The sequence below is a fragment of the Aulostomus chinensis genome, chromosome 7, assembly GCF_037954235.1.
Source record: "Aulostomus chinensis isolate RoL2024-O1b breed Wild chromosome 7, RoL_Achi_v1.0, whole genome shotgun sequence".
NCBI classification, from domain to species: Eukaryota; Metazoa; Chordata; class Actinopteri; order Syngnathiformes; family Aulostomidae; genus Aulostomus; species Aulostomus chinensis.
Genome location: NC_141326.1, coordinates 22,376,384 through 22,394,076, shown reverse-complemented (window position 1 = coordinate 22,394,076; position 17,693 = coordinate 22,376,384). Strand labels below are relative to the sequence as shown.

At 43.4% G+C, this 17,693-nt stretch overlaps 2 protein-coding genes across 10 annotated transcripts in view; one reads left to right on the top strand and one right to left on the bottom strand.

Moving 5' to 3' along the window:
- Positions 1-6,574, top strand: part of LOC147259094 (1-phosphatidylinositol 4,5-bisphosphate phosphodiesterase zeta-1-like) — a 17,529-nt gene extending 10,955 nt beyond the window's left edge. For 6 of the 8 annotated variants that reach the window (XM_086209311.1, XM_086209313.1, XM_086209310.1 and 3 more), the window contains 5 exons: positions 5-177; positions 2,148-2,274; positions 4,004-4,153; positions 4,342-4,414; positions 6,134-6,574. In XM_086209311.1, the coding sequence (XP_086065437.1) occupies positions 5-177; positions 2,148-2,274; positions 4,004-4,153; positions 4,342-4,414; positions 6,134-6,146 (536 nt within the window). In that variant the 3' untranslated portion in view covers positions 6,147-6,574. Of the gene's footprint in view, positions 1-4; positions 178-2,147; positions 2,275-4,003; positions 4,154-4,341 lie in introns of all 8 variants that reach the window. The other 2 variants (XR_015117152.1, XM_086209309.1) reach the window with 2 other exon arrangements.
- pik3c2g (phosphatidylinositol-4-phosphate 3-kinase catalytic subunit type 2 gamma) lies at positions 5,340-17,693 on the bottom strand. Of its 2 annotated transcripts, XM_086209306.1 has the most exons (34): positions 17,617-17,670; positions 17,347-17,382; positions 16,702-17,212; positions 16,500-16,579; positions 15,989-16,143; positions 15,627-15,741; positions 15,434-15,545; positions 15,036-15,106; positions 14,861-14,924; positions 14,635-14,760; positions 14,476-14,506; positions 13,977-14,160; positions 13,737-13,859; positions 13,288-13,416; positions 13,062-13,176; positions 12,838-12,971; positions 12,124-12,312; positions 11,934-12,027; positions 11,670-11,764; positions 11,302-11,482; positions 11,081-11,188; positions 10,904-10,996; positions 10,610-10,739; positions 10,360-10,496; positions 10,110-10,279; positions 9,827-9,983; positions 9,643-9,752; positions 9,352-9,517; positions 7,500-7,618; positions 7,324-7,420; positions 7,168-7,231; positions 7,013-7,092; positions 6,799-6,924; positions 5,340-5,993 (listed from the first exon to the last, which is right to left on the bottom strand). In XM_086209306.1, the coding sequence occupies exons 3-34, from the start codon at positions 17,158-17,160 to the stop codon at positions 5,841-5,843; spliced, it is 4,167 nt and encodes a 1,388-aa protein (XP_086065432.1). In that variant the 5' UTR covers positions 17,161-17,212; positions 17,347-17,382; positions 17,617-17,670; the 3' UTR covers positions 5,340-5,840. The 2 variants fall into 2 exon arrangements, with proteins under 2 accessions (XP_086065432.1, XP_086065433.1); XM_086209307.1 differs by lacking the exon at positions 17,347-17,382 and having other exon boundaries at positions 17,617-17,693.

Genomic DNA, 17,693 nt, shown 5'->3' with positions numbered 1-17,693 from the left:
GCAGTGGCACTCAATTTCCAGTCCCTGGGTTTGCCTATGGATCTTAATGATGGCCGTTTCCAGGACAACGGTGGTTGTGGGTACGTCCTCAAGCCAGTGGTGCTCATGTCCAGTCAGGGGAGCTTTGATCCTGGGAGCAGTCAGCATGACCTCAGACCAAAAACCCTGCTGCTCAAGGTACAGCAACGGAGCACTGAACACTGAGCAGGACACTCAGATTAAAGTGTAATGTTCCAGGAGAGAGTGTGTGTGTGTGTGTGTGTGTGTGTGTGTGGCTCTCAGATACACGAGCTGATTAAAGTTGAACAGTGATTGAAGTGTGGATGTCATGATGTTACTGGTTGGTAGAGGAGAAAAACTGTTTAGATTGTAACATAAAAATACAAAGAATAATGAAATAATGATAATAGGATTAGCACAACATGCTCTGTAAATCCTACATAGGGTGAAGCTGTAGATAATGTGGTTACATAAAGTCAAATCTCCTGTGTGCACTCACAAGAACTACGGTGACACACTAACTGTCCTCAGCCCAGTTCCAAAGATAGAACCGGTGGGACTAAGAGATACCAGAGGGTTGGTACTGCAGAGATAATTGAAATTGCCTGGAATCACTTTGGAATCTTGTGTCTTAAGAGTAGAGGAGGTAGGTGATGCTTTATAATGAAAAACTCCTCTTACAACTGTCAGTTCAAGCTAATTTCAAGGTTGCTGTCAATGAAGTCTGGTGGTGTCGGACAAGCAGACTGTGCTGCAGGGATGACGTGTGTTTGCAGGAAAAAACTTGTAAGTCAGCATCGCCTGACATTCCCTCAAACAAAAAACAATGGGAATTTTTTATTTTGGATCATGGCTGAAAAGAATCTCTGTGGCAAACAAAAATATATGATACTTACATGTTTTGTTCAGATAGTCTTCATAAAGGAACACCACTTTTTCATTTTTTTTTTAAATATGCAAGTACAATCGCGATAAAAATAGTTAACGTTAGGCTACAAATGAAGTACCCCCTGGATGAATTATCTCACCACAACGAAGCTGAACGCTTCTCTCTCTTCATGTTAAGTGTAGAGTGTTGTATTTTACAGTATAATAACAAACAAACATGATCATATGTTACGTTTGTGTTTACGGACCTTATTTCTAGCATTTAACCATAAACCCTTGGACTTTCAAATGAGGGAACTGGATGTTCAGGACCCAGGACTCATTCATGCACCTGTCTATTTGCTGTTGCTTTTATAGATGAATCACCATTTAGATTTCTGACCCTCACAGTACAATAGATGTCAACAGAGTGCTTTCCTGGTCCTCACAACTCTAAAAAAAAATTACACCATAAAAGGAACTTTGTCTTTTTTGTGAAGACACTGTTTTATACTCCTTTATACTCTTCCTTTTGATGTCACGACATGAAGGAAATCTGACCAGTAATGCGTGTAAAAGAAGTCACGTTATACCGCGGTACTTCCAATGATGGAAACAATGCATGATAAGGTAGCAGTTTGTGTTTATACGTATGGTCGTATAGACCCGCACGATGTAAAAAAAATAAATAAATAAATAAAATCAGAGATCATCTTCTAGTGGAATTTACACAAACCCTCTTGGCACAGTGCATGAAATATAAATGCGATGTGTTCTGTTTTTGGATGCCTGGGGGAAAAAAAAGCCTCACCTTTATTCTCATCATCACTCAGTATTATTTGATCACTTGAGGGAAAACTCAACTCTTTGGGAATTAGACTCACGAGTAGCATGTATAGGTCGGGTCGGGGTTTTCTATATTTAAACAGTGAATTATTCATCTGCTCAGGAAAACAATATTTCCCCTTGAGCTTTCATTCGTCTATTTAGCATAAAACTGTCAACTTAAAGCAATGGTCTGTTTTTTAAATGGCCAATCCTTCTGAAATATCTTCAAAGTTCTATCTTTGCACTCATGTATGAAAAAAAAAAAAAAAAAAAACAGTGAAAGAAGCCCATGAAGTTCTGTCTTTGATCAGAGCCAGAAGACTCATGAGAGCGCTGCAGACGAGCCCTCTTCTCTAGACTTGTGTAAAAACAGACTTTTTTTTTTTTCAGGAAGCAGTGGATGACCTTCTCATACACTTTCTGTGATTACCCATCCGTGTCCGTGTCTACAGGTGATCAGCGGATCCAACCTACCTGGCCCCCGCAGTGGCAAAGCTCTGGACCCCTTTGTCAGAGTGGAGATTCACGGGATTGCATCAGACTCCTGCAGAAAAAGCACACCCACTGTCAAAAACAACTGTGAGTACCAACTCTACAGAGACCCTCTATCTCAAGACAAAAGTGGAGTGGCTCGGCTACGTCGGTCCACTCCACTTTCATCAATCTGCTTTGTCAGATTGAGCTTCAAACTTCTTTTCAGATTTGATCCACTTCTTAGTTCTTGTTGTTGGCTTACAGAAAGAAATTCTCACGAAAACATTCGTTTGATATCTTATGAATGCCAACTGCAAGTTTGCCTGCACTTACCCCTGCAGTGAGGATTAATCTTGCATCTTGTCTTTGAATGCAACGCCCCAGGTCATCAGGAGTAGGTTCTGGTTCTTGCAAGGGGCGAGGACCCTTTTGTACTCTCAGGTGTCCAGAGCAGGATCGGCAGACTCCACTACAAATAAATACAAAAAGTAGTCCACACGTCTCTAAAAGTGCATTATTTTCATAGGTGTCACTACAAAAGAGTGAATGGGAACAGCCTGCTACTCTCAGTGCACAAGAAAAATAAAATGCTGTTCTGCCAAATTCTACAAAGCAATGACTTAAATGTATCAGAACCGCCAAAATAGACAGGAAAAAAAAACACACAACCTGCTTCCAAACGCTGGAATAGGCAGACGGAAATGAAATTATGAGGATTATAAGGCTTGTAGTTTCAATACAAATTTAAATGCGATAAAAATTATTTGATTCATAAAAAATACAGGCAAAAATACAAATTATTTATGGACACGCCAACACCACGCACACAACGTAAATGTTAAAAAAAACACGGAAGCCTCCCACAGTAAGGGAATATTTTATGACAGCAATATTTTTTGCTTTCTGTACGTTTTTTTTTCCTTTCCTCTATTCCCTTGAAATGTGCTTCCCAGTTCGCCGCTGTTGGGCTTCTGTGGAGAAATGTGCTGGTGATTTTCTTCTGAATGTACAAGTGGATTTCCTTGCAGAGAAATCTGTCATGCTCTGCTGCTGCGACTGGAAACATGGAGCTGACAGTCACTGGATGAAGCGCTGTGGCACCATAATGCAGCGTCGCCTTATTATCTACTTTAAATGGATTCGTATACATACACAGATTGTGTGTTTGTGTTCGGAAGTATTAACAGTACGATTTCACGCTGAAGATGAGAAAGGGTTATTTTTTTCCTTTCTTTCTGGTGGGAAGGATTAAAATGAATGTTTTGTTTTACATCACATAAGCGTCAGAAGACTTTTTACCAGTGGCAGCGAATCCCTGTCCTGTCATGGCTTTTGACAGACTTCTCATATTTCTGCTTCTGCTCACATCAGATCAGAACATACAGACTGTCACCTTTGATTTAGAACTTTTCCTTTTTTGTTCTTTAAAAAAAACAAAAATGGCAACATAGAAGTGAAAATGAAACTAAAAGACATCATTAATTAGTTGCAGGGTTGTAGCGATGCTGCTCAGTTGATACAAAGCTGGTGAGGGAGGTCATGGAAGATGGTGGGTCACATGCAGGGGCATTAAACCCCCCCTCCAGGTAACAGGGTCAAGAGTTCACACAATTGGGGTTTGGGTCCCCCCCCCCCCACAATTTTACCTGCCAGTAGCAAAATCCTGTTTAATTTATTTTGCACACTGATGTATGCACATGCCAGCAGATGTTCTTAGTGGCTCTCACTGCCAGTAGATGGAGACAAAAGTCCTGCGCCATAGCTTTAAAAGACAAATCTCTGTCAAATGACTGGAAGAGCTGAGGGGATTCTAAAGAAGTGATTACCATTACAGCTCTGAGTCCTCACTGGGATTCTGACATGAACTTCAATATCAGCGTCCCTGAGCTCTGCCTGATCCGCTTCTGTGTGCGAGACCAGACTGGACCTCTCACCAGTGACTTCGTGGGCCAGTACACTCTGCCCTTCAACAGCCTGAAGAAAGGTGAGACACAGAGACGTGATGGAGTTACATTAGAGCAGTGAGAGCTGTGCGCATTCAGCATTAGATTGATCTCGGCTCTGTTCGGGTTTCCTTTGAAGCCCTCCTGTGTATCTTCTGTAAATCTTTGTATGATTGTTGTCTAATACATACATTTTTTTTCTCACACTTTCTTCCTTGGCTACCTCCAGGCTACCGCTGGGTACCTCTCCGGTCTCGAGACGGATGCAGCCTGGATCCAGCCTCCCTCTTCGTCTTTGTGTGGTATTCCTAAATATGGCTCATCGTATCAGACTCATTCTCACAGACGTACACTTTGCCAACAGATAGAAAAGCATGGCTGTTGCAGCAGCAACAAAAATATATAAATAAATCAAAGGCAACATTTCCTCAGTTATAAATACCAGTCATATTGTGAGAAAATGGAAAGACCAGAAGGTTCCAGTGAATTGTAAAGGCAGTGGAGTAAAGGAAAAGCTCAGCTCGCAGCTTGAATCAGCTGGAGTAGTGGTGAAACCCCTGGAGGAAGATATTAGTTTCTTGTAACAGAATTAATAATTGATGCAAGTCCAATTATTGTGGTGGATTTGATTCTCATGAGGAGATCTCAACCATCCACAACAAACTGTTGTTTTTGGATTAATTTCCTTTTCCAGAACGTTAGATTTTAATTATTATATCCAGGCTGAAAGTGATAAGTGGTGCCAAGATACATGAATACTCCATGAGCACTACTATGAAAGAGTAGCAGCCAGCATTTGTTTCCAAGCCACCCTCCCTCCCTGTGAGAGATCCAGCAGGGAATAATATAAATAGCATTCACAGAGGTATACATTATTGAACCAAATCCAGTGCAGAAAAGTCTATTTCTATCGTGGTTCATCACTAAATCCAATAAATGAGGCCGGGAGAGTGCGGGTCAGCAGGCCTGTCAGGAGGAGGATGGCATTAAGATAGCATGAAGACCTGCCTCAGCCTGGAAGGAGAGAATTAATGTATGTGTGTGTGTGTGTGTGTGTGTGTGGAGGTGCTTTTTCCGGGGTATGTGTGACCATGTGAATGTGTGCCTTTGTGTATTTGTGGATGCATACCTGCCACTTTGAATGCCACTGATGGATAAGACAAACGATAGAGCAAAGGGGGGGGGGGGGGGGGGGGGGAGTGCCGCACCCCCTCCCCTCCAAATTCACCAGCCAAGGACACAGCCCAAAGGGACAAACACATTCAGTCTAGACAGGTGACAACATTACATTCCGTCCTCTTTAATCTGTCCCATCAACATTCTACACACACACACACGCACGCACGCACACACACGCGCACACACACCCCCACCAGGGTTTGTTTTGACTCACAATGAGGAAAAATAGAAACAGAAGTGCTAGTATGGTAAAATTTCTCCTTCCTCATTCTTCATAATGGCTGCAAAATATGAATGAATAAAAAATAATCTGAATAAACATACAGTTCTTCATTAAAGTCAAAGTAAACAATATCCTTCACTGAGTTTCTGTAACTTCCTCCAAAACTGTTTTTTTTAAACTAATTAATTCATTTTATTAAGTTCTGGAGTGAGGTAAAAGTCTGTTTTATAGGAATGAATGGGAGCTCCTGTGCTGAAGTGAATTAGTCTCCCATCAGTAGTCCTGTGTGGCTGCACCCCCTGCTGGCCGCCAGCCGCCAGTGCCGATCAGATGGAACAGTTCCCAAGAAGGAACCAAGTCTCCTTGTTAAGCAGATTCTCCTTCAGCTGAATGTTTGTTGCAGCCACAAATGTCTTCTTGCTCTTCACCGTCACTTCCAGCACCATCCCGTGTAGCCGTGGGACATTATCGTACTCCAGCTGTGATCGGGAGGCACACGCGTTACATGTCGAACAGCTCTTGTCTTGGTTCACACATTTGTAGTTTTGAGCATTTCTTTCTGTCGAGACTGCAGAAATGGAAGGTGTTTTATTGTACTTCCTTCATTCTCTCCTTCCAGTTGGCTTTGTTGAAGGTTCACTCTGCTTCATGAAGAGGTATTAAATGGGCTGAGTATGTTGGAAGCTACGGGTCAGAATCTTCTGGGTTCAGACTCACACAGTGAGGAGAGCAGACACAAATAAATGTTTTGAAATATGAGAGACAGCACATCCCCTCCAGATATCCCGTCTGTATTATAGAGGCTGAAACCCTGCATGACTGTGAGAACGAGTCAACACTGCTACTGGAAGAGCTTTGTGCAGCCATTGTGGCGCAGGAAGAGGGTCTCAATCTGAGGAGCAACTAAAATGTTTTTACTTGTTACTGTCCCACCCTTGTTTTCCCTTTATTTTATTCTATTCTATATTCTTTTACAGTTAGATTTTATTGGATTCTGCCTTTTATTCTGGCTGTTGTAAAGCACATTGTGGTTCTGTTTTGCGATACAATAAAGCACATCATTAGAATTATCATACTGAATGGAATTCCTTTTTCTTTTACTCTATAAAATGGCTTTTTTTTTTGTATTTGCACTCAACATCAAATATTAATTTCTCAATTCAATGGAAAACCAAAGGCACCAGTGGCCGCACAAAGGAAACACTGTCCTTCAGAAAAGAAAAGCTATTTTGAGTATAAATATATGTTCATGTTCGACAGTAGCGTGGAGGAGAGTACCAGTACCAGCTCATTGAAAGTTGGGTTCTCATTGTTGCGGACCGCATTCGTCTTCCTCTTGGATTGCTGCTTGGGGTCCGGTCTCAGATACGTGACCACGTAGGCGTCAGGGTTGGAGCCGTTTGACTGTCTCTGTTTAAAGAAAAAAAAGTGCACACGTCTTCACTCCACGCCGTGTGCCTTCTTCCTCAGTCAGTTTGATACAATAATAGACACTTACGATGTTCTTCAGGTGTTTCACCAAGACTGAGAGTTTACAGTCAGAGTAGGAAATGTGGAGCTGGATCTGAGGACAGGCTCCTGGAACAGATCAGTGCATCAGCACCGGCAAATCACACTACTTTCCTGGAAATTATCTCCTGGGTAGAAAATTACCTTTCGCTACAGTTTCCTGGGCTACCTCTGGGCCGTCCAGGAACAAGCTGCACACAAATTCATTCTGCAGGGGACATCAGAGCGCAGCAGGTTTGTACGGTATGACAGTTAGCAGTGACAACTGAAGATCGCTGAGAGAACATCAAGCCAACGTACTCCCTTGCAAGGTCCTTCAAAAAGTTGCTGGAGGTATTTATTCAGCAGAGTCATCTTCTTGTTTGGGGGAAAGCACTTCTTATACCAGATGGGGAACCTATAAGAGACAGCAAATATGTTGCTGCCAAGGAACAAATAACGTGTGCCGTACGCTAGATGTTCATTTCTTCACTCACTGAGGCAGCGCGGACTCGATGAATTGCTTCTGCAGCTGCTTGTGGATCAGCTCAAACTGCTCGAATGACATTTTACTGTTCAGAAAGCCGTCATCGATGGTCACTATCAGCTCATAGATCTGTCGATTAAGACAAAGAAAAAAAGATTTCATGACTTTTCAAACAGTGAACAATCAAGGAGGAGCATGAAGCTTCCATGCGCTTGAGAAGCTGATTGCTCTCCAGAAAACAGAGCTTACATGCATCTATCCAGAACAACACTTTATCATAGCTTCTCCGGTCTAACACAGGTCCCCCATGAGTAAAGAATTACAAGATGACAAAAATGAAGTGAACCCAATCTGGGGGGGGGGGGGGGTACATGATCTTTAACAAAGAACCTTTTACGAAATTTCTTCACTTTGAGCGTCCAGTTATTTACGTTCCGTCTTAAATCTTCAGTCGGACTCAAACGACGGTGATGATGACATCACACACGGATACAGAGGCTTCGCTCTCCCTGATACCCAGCACGTATCAGTATCATTGAAGAACCAAACTCTGCCAAATAACCATGCTTTAAATAAGCCACAAAAAAAAAAAAAAAACAACTAAATAAATACCCTGAATACGCAAAAATGTATTCCAGGTATGTGAAATACGCAGGTGAATATTATATTGAGTAATATCCCTAAAATCGCAATAATCTGCTGTCTTTATACTGTTTTTAAACTTGCTCATCAATCCTCCTGTTTTTAAATGCATTTACTATTTTTATACTTTATCTATACAGTTTCTGATGTGTCTGCTTGTTTTTTGTTTGCATGTACCGCTGGACACGCCCAGTGCAATGTAAGATCTTTGTACTTCGAAAAAGATTCGCAACAGTTCAATTTCAATGGAAAACTATGGGATATAGAGAATATGGGTGATTGTATTGTGCCCCCCCCAAAAAACCCCATTGAGAAACAATGAAAATTAAGAATTCCAACCTGCTTACAGTGAGAATTTACAGAACAGCCAGACCCATTTTCCAAGCTGTGTCTGCTGATTCTGCTACAGAGGAAATCGGAGCGAATATTCTGCCCTGACTGACAGGGAGCTCCATTCCGCCTCCAAACAGTTTAACCAGACATCTGAAGCCTTTTCTGATCAAAGAGCAGTGGAGTGTCAACAGGCAGCTGTAACACTGTTTACTTGACCCCCAGGGAGTCAGGGGGAAAAAAATGCTTTCTAAGCACGGTACTGATATCAAGGAGGGCCTCGATGACAGCAGACCCATCTCGCACACGCACGCACGCACGCACACACACAAACAGACACAGAACAAATATTGTGTGAATCCCCCCCCTCCAACTTTTCTAGTTATGAAGATCTAATATAAAGCTCTCTGGCAGTGATGTGCACAGACATTTTGGGGGCAGGTGCTGCAACGAAGAAAAAAAGAAGAGCACACTTACACTGACCTCCACCAAAGAAGGTAACGTGTGGTCACAAGCGTTTGCCTGTTTGTTGGCAAGATATCTCAAACACTATCGGATGGATTCTGATAGAATTTGCTGGACACAAAATCTAGATCAAATAGGAGACTCTGGATCCTCTAAAAAGGGTGGAAGCAGAACAATTTGGGTTGCAAAAATCATCTTAATCAGGCGATACAACACACTTCTAAGACTTGTGCCATTGTCCAAATTTAACATCTAAAAAGAAAAAGACAACATAAAATCTTGCAACACAGAGTGACTTTTCTAGACAGAGCCAAAGGGGCCACCTGGATCTGTCTGAGCTCCCTGACGCATCAGAAAAACGAGGGGAATATTTTCTGGTTGATTTACAAAAAAAAAAAAAAAAAAAAAAACGCAGTCTCACTCACCGCATCTTTTCCCTTGACGGTGTATCCCTGGATGACAGCTTTTTGAATGTTGGTGCTGGGCGCGGGGATGCCGTCCCGCCTCACTGACGCCTTCTTCCCTTGAGCCATGCTGTGTGTAAAGAAGTTGATCTTGACAGCAACACAGTCGATGCTCTCCTTGATCTTCCTGCAATAGACACGAGCCATACAGCACGGTGACATGCCGTATCAGATGAATACAACTGCAGGGGAAAAAATGACGGATATTTTTTGAAGAATTATTTGAGCTGGAAAACAGTGTTTTGTTGTTACTTTGTAAAGTAGGACGTGGCCTCCAGGTCTGTGTCATGAGGTCTGAGGTTTTGCTGGACGTACAGCAGGTCATTGGTGTCCTTCAGTTCAGGCATTCCCGCATTAATCATCTGGAAACACACAACATCAATGAAAAATTCGAGCGAAATTCTTCTCAGGTTTTTACCGCAGTGGTTGGTCTCACAAGTTCCAGCAGACTGAGTATCAAGGCGGCTCGTTTTCTGATGATGTTGTACGCTTCACAGCAGATCTCCACAAAGCGATGCAAGCGCTGAGGATTCTGCCCCCCGCCTGTGATGAAGTGCTGCATCTCAGACGTAAAGATGAATGGTGATCGGTCCCTGCCAGAAACAAAAAACAAAACAAAATGGATTATGGTTTTACATATTTTGCTTTTATACTTTATCTTGTTGTATCGTGATGATAAAACTGAACTCTTAAAACTTTATGTTGTTTCTTTTATTGACCTGTTAATGTTTGCGAACTTCTGTGTATTGCCCATGATCTTCCCGAAGTCGATGTGGAACATGTGTCCGCTGTGCTTCAACATGATGTTGTCGTTGTGACGGTCACAGATCCCGAGGATGAAGGTGGCCACACACCAACCGGCACACGAGTAGATGAAGTTCATCACAGCCTGAAAGCATGAAAACAGAAATGTGAACATCAATTTAGCCACGACAGTGAGGTATTAAGGATTTTGTAGTTATTATTAACCTTTTCATAGTCCTCCTTTGTTCTGTTCCACATGTGGAACCACTTCTCAAGGGTGTCCTCTCGAAGGGTTCCGCTTAGCCCCCACTCCTGCTGAATCTTCCCCAGCGTCACAGCTTCTGGTACCAATTCTACAAGGCCTGACGAGCACACACAACTACAGAACTAAAAATCCACAGCCAAATACTTCTTCTTTACCCCCCCCCCCCCAAAAAAAAAACAAAAAACCCACAAACAAGCTGATTCAACTGACCCTGAGCTCCGCCTGTAGAAAGACACCTGTAGGTGACCATTCGCAGGTCCAGCCCCTCCTGGAGCCACACCCTGTCCATCATACGGACGATCTGAAGCATCACCATGTCCTGACGCAGGTTATCGCCAGTCTGATCAAGACATTTACCTGAGTTACGAAGATGTTCCACTAAAAAGCTTACGATGACCAGACAAGAGAACCCACGTGTCGCTGTAGGCAGTTGTGAAGCTTTGTTTTCTCCTTAAAGAAGAAAAATACATACACGTTGTGCATCATTCGAATTTTCCGACCAACCTTGCAGATAACACTGATGTCCTTGGCCATGGAGTCAACACAGATGAATGAGATCCCCAGAGGAGCAGTATTGGAGTTGTAGAACTTACAGGCCTGGAAATAAAATGTCAAATGAATAAACACAAATAACACGGTTCAGTTCAGTGTGTGTGGAGGTGTAATGAGCAATCGTCTCACATCCAAGTTCACTCCCTTCACACACACTGCAGCATCCAGTGGTAGGCGACAACTAGTTCCATCTTTGAAGAAGTTCTCGATCTTCACCTTCTCTTTGTTCAGAACACCCTGTGGAAAAGATGCATAACAGATCAAAAAAATATCTGACCTGCACTGATGATGAATGGATGACACGCCAGTGAGTGAGTGAGTGAATACATGGGTAGATGAAAGATGAAGACCTGCCGCCGTGTCTTTTCAGAAGTCCGAACTTTCTCCGCCACCTGCATGAGGACCGACAGCAGGCGGGTTTCATTATCCAGCTCCTGCCTCAAGGCCCGGCCGCAGCAGTGACGCAAGGCAGCCTGAACCTTCCTGAACCAGCTCTGGTAGTACGGGTCAGTGTGAACATCGTTCAGCAGCCTGTTAAACAGGAAATGATACAGTCTCATACTGAGGGGAAAAGACATTCAGGAAATTTGTTCTCACTCTATACAGGTTTGTTTTAGCCCAAAATTTTGTTTTACAGACAGGAAGCAAAGCCTGATGGCAATTTTAACTCCTCACATCTTGGAATATCCTGACACCTCTCGGTTAGTGTGCTGCTCACCAGTAGAGCTGCTGAGCGATCCGTACGTTCCTCACTGATCTCTCCAACAGCAGCATCACCAGAGGTCCGTCTAACTGCCATTCACTCTTCAGAGCCTGCAGGACAAGATGGCGATCCAGCGTTGAAGAACCTACTTATATATTCAAAATGTGATGATACAAACCAGTCATAGGCCACTGTACTGATACGTCAACCCAGACCAAGACACAGTAAGGACGGGGTGAAGGTGAGCCAGTGTGTGACTGATGACGTTGGTGTGCTCACCTGGACCAGCTGGGGGAGAAACTGCTCCAGCTCATCGTCAGGTGTCTTTTCAAAATACTGAACTGCAGCCTTCCGCACAGTCTGATCAGGAAAACTGGAGATGACAAATCAGCAGACACGACTAGAAACTCCATCCAGATAGTTTAGAGACGTGAATCATGCCTGAGATCATGGATGGACGCAAACATACCTGTCGCTAAGCAGGAAGAGGGCCTCCTCAGGAAGCTGGATGGGCCAGTTCTCCAGAACAGTGTAGATTTCTGTCAGGTCCTCAGGATTCCACCGGGGGGCTCCCCCCAGCAGCAGGTGGAGGTAGGTGCTTTCTTTATAACTACAGTGGCGTTTACTCCAGAGGAAATTCTTCTCGTTGTTTGATAGACTGGAGGAGATGAAGTATTTCAGGAATGTGATCAAGGATGCCACTATGATGGACTTTCCCATTCCTCAAGTCGCTGTGAAATACTCTTCACAAACTCTTTGTCAGAACAAGGAGACCAGATGTCATAACCATATCCAGCATTTTCCATTGCTATGACAACAATTGTCCTCTGTACAATTATATTAATAATATAATATTGTTTTCTGTTTGATGTGATGCTTTCTAAAAGGAGGTTATTGTATTGGGATCCTGAACGTCACCTGTGTGAAAACACACAACTCAGTCGTGTTTGCCATCATTCTGTTGACAGTTCTTTAGGCTGAGACAACAACAGATATTCCTTGCGTGTTAATGAATTAAATCCATAATTGTGTTTGACTTATTCATTAAAATGCAGGTCTTCATTAGGGAAACAAACAATGAGCCGCAGCACTGGAACTTAAAAGTTAACTGATTACTGTATTTCGCTTCATTCATGATGAGCACCAACATTTCTGGGGCCATGGCTGGGGTGTTGATACTCACAAGCGGAGGCAGTGCTTCTTTGAGACAGTGAACGTTTTCTTTTGCAGCTCCTCATAAGGGGGAGAGGATACGTGCGACCCGGGGAGAGCGATCGGCCTCAGGTACTTCCACTCACACTCATCTTGAAACTCGAGCTGGAGAACGAGAGCAGGAGGAGTGATGTCATTTTTTTTATTGTGGATGTAACTTGTACTTTGGTCATCAAGTTGTCTGGTGCCGCTGACCTGTAATATAACACTGATTGCTTGTCTGTGGCTGTCAAAGAGAGCAGGAGAGGGAGGGGAGGACAGCCGGGTGAGCGTAGACAAACTGAGCAGAACGGTCCCCCTTGCCAGAGTCCTGGACCAAGAGAAGAAACACACTGGTTTGTCAACACTCATTATGTTGTAGCGTTGTATGTAAGAACTCAAAAATGATTTACAAAACCCTTGAATTTCATGTTTTATATACCTGTTGGAGTAAAGAGGTAGAACAGCCCAGCCCAACAGCTCAGGGGTCTTTCCTCGCTTGGTGCCCATCAGGCTAAATGTCAACATGCACTCATATGGAAGCTCATTCACTGGAACTGGGAACACCATCCTACAATGTTTAAAAAACCAAGACAAAAGAGCTGTCTGTCAATATCATCATCACATCATCTTCATCTGTCAGCTCTCGCCGGACATTTTCACTGTAGCCCTCATTTATTGGATTTTGATTCTTTCATTTATGACCACCAGCATCCATGACAATGTGAAGACTTGATTTTCCAAAGTCTTTGAAAAGAGATTCTTAAAATAAACACATGAATATAAATGAATGAATTTTGAGTGTTTGTCTTTGCAAATGAAGTCTTCATGCATAGCGACCAAAGGACTGGGAGTTGAATGTGACGGTTGGGGGCTCTGTGAGGTCCTCACCTGCGGTTACACAGTATCTTGTTCCTGTATGACAGAGCCGTGCTTATGTTCTCAGAAACTCTGCTTGGGCAGATCTCCGTTTGTCCGTACGTCAATTTACAGGAAACAGAGAAGCATTCGTAACTACAAATGAGAGAGAACCAAGAGTGAGCGACTCCCCCCCTGCAGTGTCCTGCAGGAGCATTTGTTTACTGCAAACACACACACACACACACACACACACACACACGTCTAACATACGTGGTCATCCAGTTGGGTTGTAGTTTGTAGAGAGTAGCAACGGTGAATTGCAAGATTTCATTGTTTTGGTCGACATCGCAGGCTCGCAGGTTGCCCGTTACCTCCTGAACTCTAAAGTCGGAGTGGAAGTTGTCAAAAAAGGTCTGCATCACTTTTAGTAGTGACTGGTGGAGCATGATCAGAGCTAGAAAACAGAGAGTAAACCCGGTGAACACTTACAGTAGCAATTTGTGAGGAATTTATTTTGAACAAAGCCTAGTCTAGATGAGTCAAGCTTAAGTTTCTTTTTAATCTATTTCTGTATTTATTGTATTGTATTCTGTATTATTCCTCTTTCTCTCTCCCTTGCATCATTAACCATCCTGTATATCATATATCTGAAATCAAGACACGTCCATGCTAATTCAGCGTTACAAAAATTTTTTACTCAAAAAGTCTGAAAATGTAGCAAATATCAAAAATACAAAAAAAAGAAACAAAAACAGAGAAAGCTACTCACCACTCTCACACTCAAACTTCTCATCATGACTCTGTAGAAAGATACACAGCTTTTTATTGGTGATCAGGGCTTTTGTTTTCCCCAGCTGTGCATTACTGTGGTGCACAGTTACGTCACACCAGGAAATCATGTTGTTTATGTGTCTCTGTGAGCTCCTACCAGAAATACAGGATTGATTCTGTTGAGCCTGCCGATGGCGTCCTCCAACTCCTGACACGAGAGCCCACACAGCAGATCGCTGATGGCGCGAACAAGATCCACCAGAACGTTAGCGTTCATCCCCGACTAGACGCGGCGATGGGAAAGTTACCGAGTCACTTTGTCTGGGCTGCTTCACTGATATTGCTGAATTTGTTTGTAACGTAAATCAAACCAACAAACTGACCTGATTTCTCATCAATTCTGTGGCCTCTCTGCTGTAACATATCAGCACCTCCCTTAGACTCAACCTGCGAGATGATGAAAAACACCTTTACCTTTACCGTACGTCCATGTTTTCCACAAACAGACACGTGATCCTCCAAACAGCTGAAGTCAGGTTAGACTGATTGCTATCTTACTTGCATGAGTTGAACACATAGACAGGACGCAAGAACTGGTAGAGTTCACATGGCGCTCTGTCATCCTCGCCCTCAGGGAGGAAACGGAGGTTAGAATACGGACTGTTCAAAAATATTTATGTAAGACATGTAGAGTAACAGAGCTTTAAACCTCAGAGACAATCACGTTCACTTTTACTCTGCCTCCCCCCTGCACCTAAATGCCAGCAGCCATGATGGAGTGTGTATACAGGACACCTCAGGGCAGGGGTTTTACAGCTACAATTCCTTGTTAATAATATTCTGGGCAGGAGCCAGGAGCAGGTCTGGCTCAAAGCTGTGACTGCAGACGGGCCACTCCTTCTTCCCTCTTAGTCAATGATTTCTATTTAAACAAGCAAAGCAAGGAACTGACATACGTCTCTGAGCAGGTGGTGTTTGAGGTCGTTCATGTCGAGCAGCCGAACGGCAACGACGAGGTTAAACTTGCAGTGGAGTTGAACGGTTTCATGCATCCCCAGCAGCTGCTCACTGGAAGGTTCATGAGGGATGAAGCCATGAATTAGCAAATACACCCCTATCAGCTCGGTTATCAATCAGCGACAAACTTACTTTTGGAGATACTCCTCCGAGTCACACAGTTTGAGAACGTAATGCCCACCGGCACAGGCGGTGAGATCCAGCAGCTGGAAGATCTCATCAATGAGGCTCTGCACGGTTCTGTTCACTGGAGGAGTCCAAACATTCCGCTCAGTGTCCTCAGATAAGCTTGTGCATGCAAACAACTTCACATCTTTATTCAAGCTTTTCACTCTCATATGAAAGAATTCACTTGAGATAAGAAAAATCTGCTAAAACCTGTTAACTCATTGCTTCATAAAAACAGAGAGAGATTCTTTATTTTTCCAATGTGAATGCAGTACGCTCCCGTACCCTCTCCGGTATTTTGCAGTACTATAGTGGTAAAGTCTTACCTTTGGTGAGGAGGGGGCACGGTTGAGTGTGGTCAGTGGACACAGTGACTGTCACCTTGACCTGCTGCAGCAGCGTGGGGTTGATGTGCAGCACTCGGGCCCACACTACCCCGGTGTTGTGAGCTGTATCCGTGTGCTCGTAGCGTAACATCAGGCTGTCAGAGACGGTAGAAACAAACCCGGTTCGTGATGTGAAAGACAAAGTGGAATGACCAATAAACTGACACCCGTGTATTCATAGGAGTTCAGTGACACAGGACGGAAGCAGTCGGGGTTTCTGATGATTCAAAAAGGCTTCAACAGTGCATTTAGAAAAATATCGCAATGAAATGGTAGAGCACTGACTAACAGGTTACTATAGCAGTGAAAACAAAAATTGGAACCACATAACAAATTTAAAGTGATTTTACATCTAACAATTTGAGGCACAAATTTCTCAAACTTTATATTTCTTTTAGTTGTATGTCAAGATGTTGTTTATGTGAGTGACTAAGTGTTCGACATCTCTTACTTGGAAGTTGCGGCACAAAAGGAAGCCAGTTCCTTTGTGGTTCCTTGTGGAACGTCTATCAGGTCGATGCTCCAGGGGTCCTGATGTGGAAAAGACACATCACACTTTCTCTCATGTTGCTACCTTTAATGTGAGGCATTTAATTTAATTATAAGAGAGCTTTTGGTCTCAGCTGAGGCAGAAAACATTAAACCACACTCACATGATTATGTCCTTCTGTCCTGGAACGGTTCACTTTGGGAGCAGGCACGTTTAGGTCAAAGGAAAATTGCTTCTTGATGTTGCCGAGGGGTCTGTGTCTCCTGGGAGGAAGAGGAGGGGGAACCCGGCCTTGACTACCTGGCAAACACGCACTTGGAAGTCTGGCTCTGTGTGGTGCAAGACAAGAAGAACCAGGGACTGGAGGAGGCTCATATAGAACCTGCTGGTGAGTATTTCCCGTCAGTTCACTCCCATTTGCCCAGAGATGATCCGGGGGTTTATGCTGGGATTCTGGGGATAATAACCCGGCCAAAGGGCTCTGGCACAGATGCGTTTCAGGCCAGTCTTCGATGCTTTGGTAAATGTGATCTCCATGTAGGTCCCCTCTCAGAGGCAGAGGAGGGTCAGAGTTCGCATTTTGTCTCTGGAGTGTTCCAGTTCGTCTTTCAGGAGGATCCATGACATTTTAGGAAAGATGTAAAATTCCTTCAGGGTGTTGTAGCTTCTCTCTTCTGGAAAACACAATGAAGTAATGAAAAAGAAAAAAAAAAACATTTTATTAGTATCTGAGACTTAATGCTGGAGTTTTATGGCTGGAGTGAAGCTGAGAGTTTACGTTAGTCTAATAATTAACAAGCTTTCAAACCTGAACAGGAACCTGATCTCTGCGCGCCACCAGCACCTGCGCCACAGACCGGAGGGATCATTTCTCCCACTTGTATGACAGCTCATATCATGACGTTTATTTGTCTTGACAGTAATTTACATGCGCTTTACTGAAGCGCAGTCAGACCACAAAAACTTTTATTCAGATGAATACAGACATCGCAGGTATCTTAAGTAATATGATGAAAGATAATTCATTATATTTTGCTTTTACTGCAAATGCCATGAAGTATATATGTAAACAACTTACCATTGAAGCTGCGGTGTCCTCTCTTGCATGGATGAGGTAAATGCTTGACTGACGCCTCCCTCAGCAGGTTAGACCAG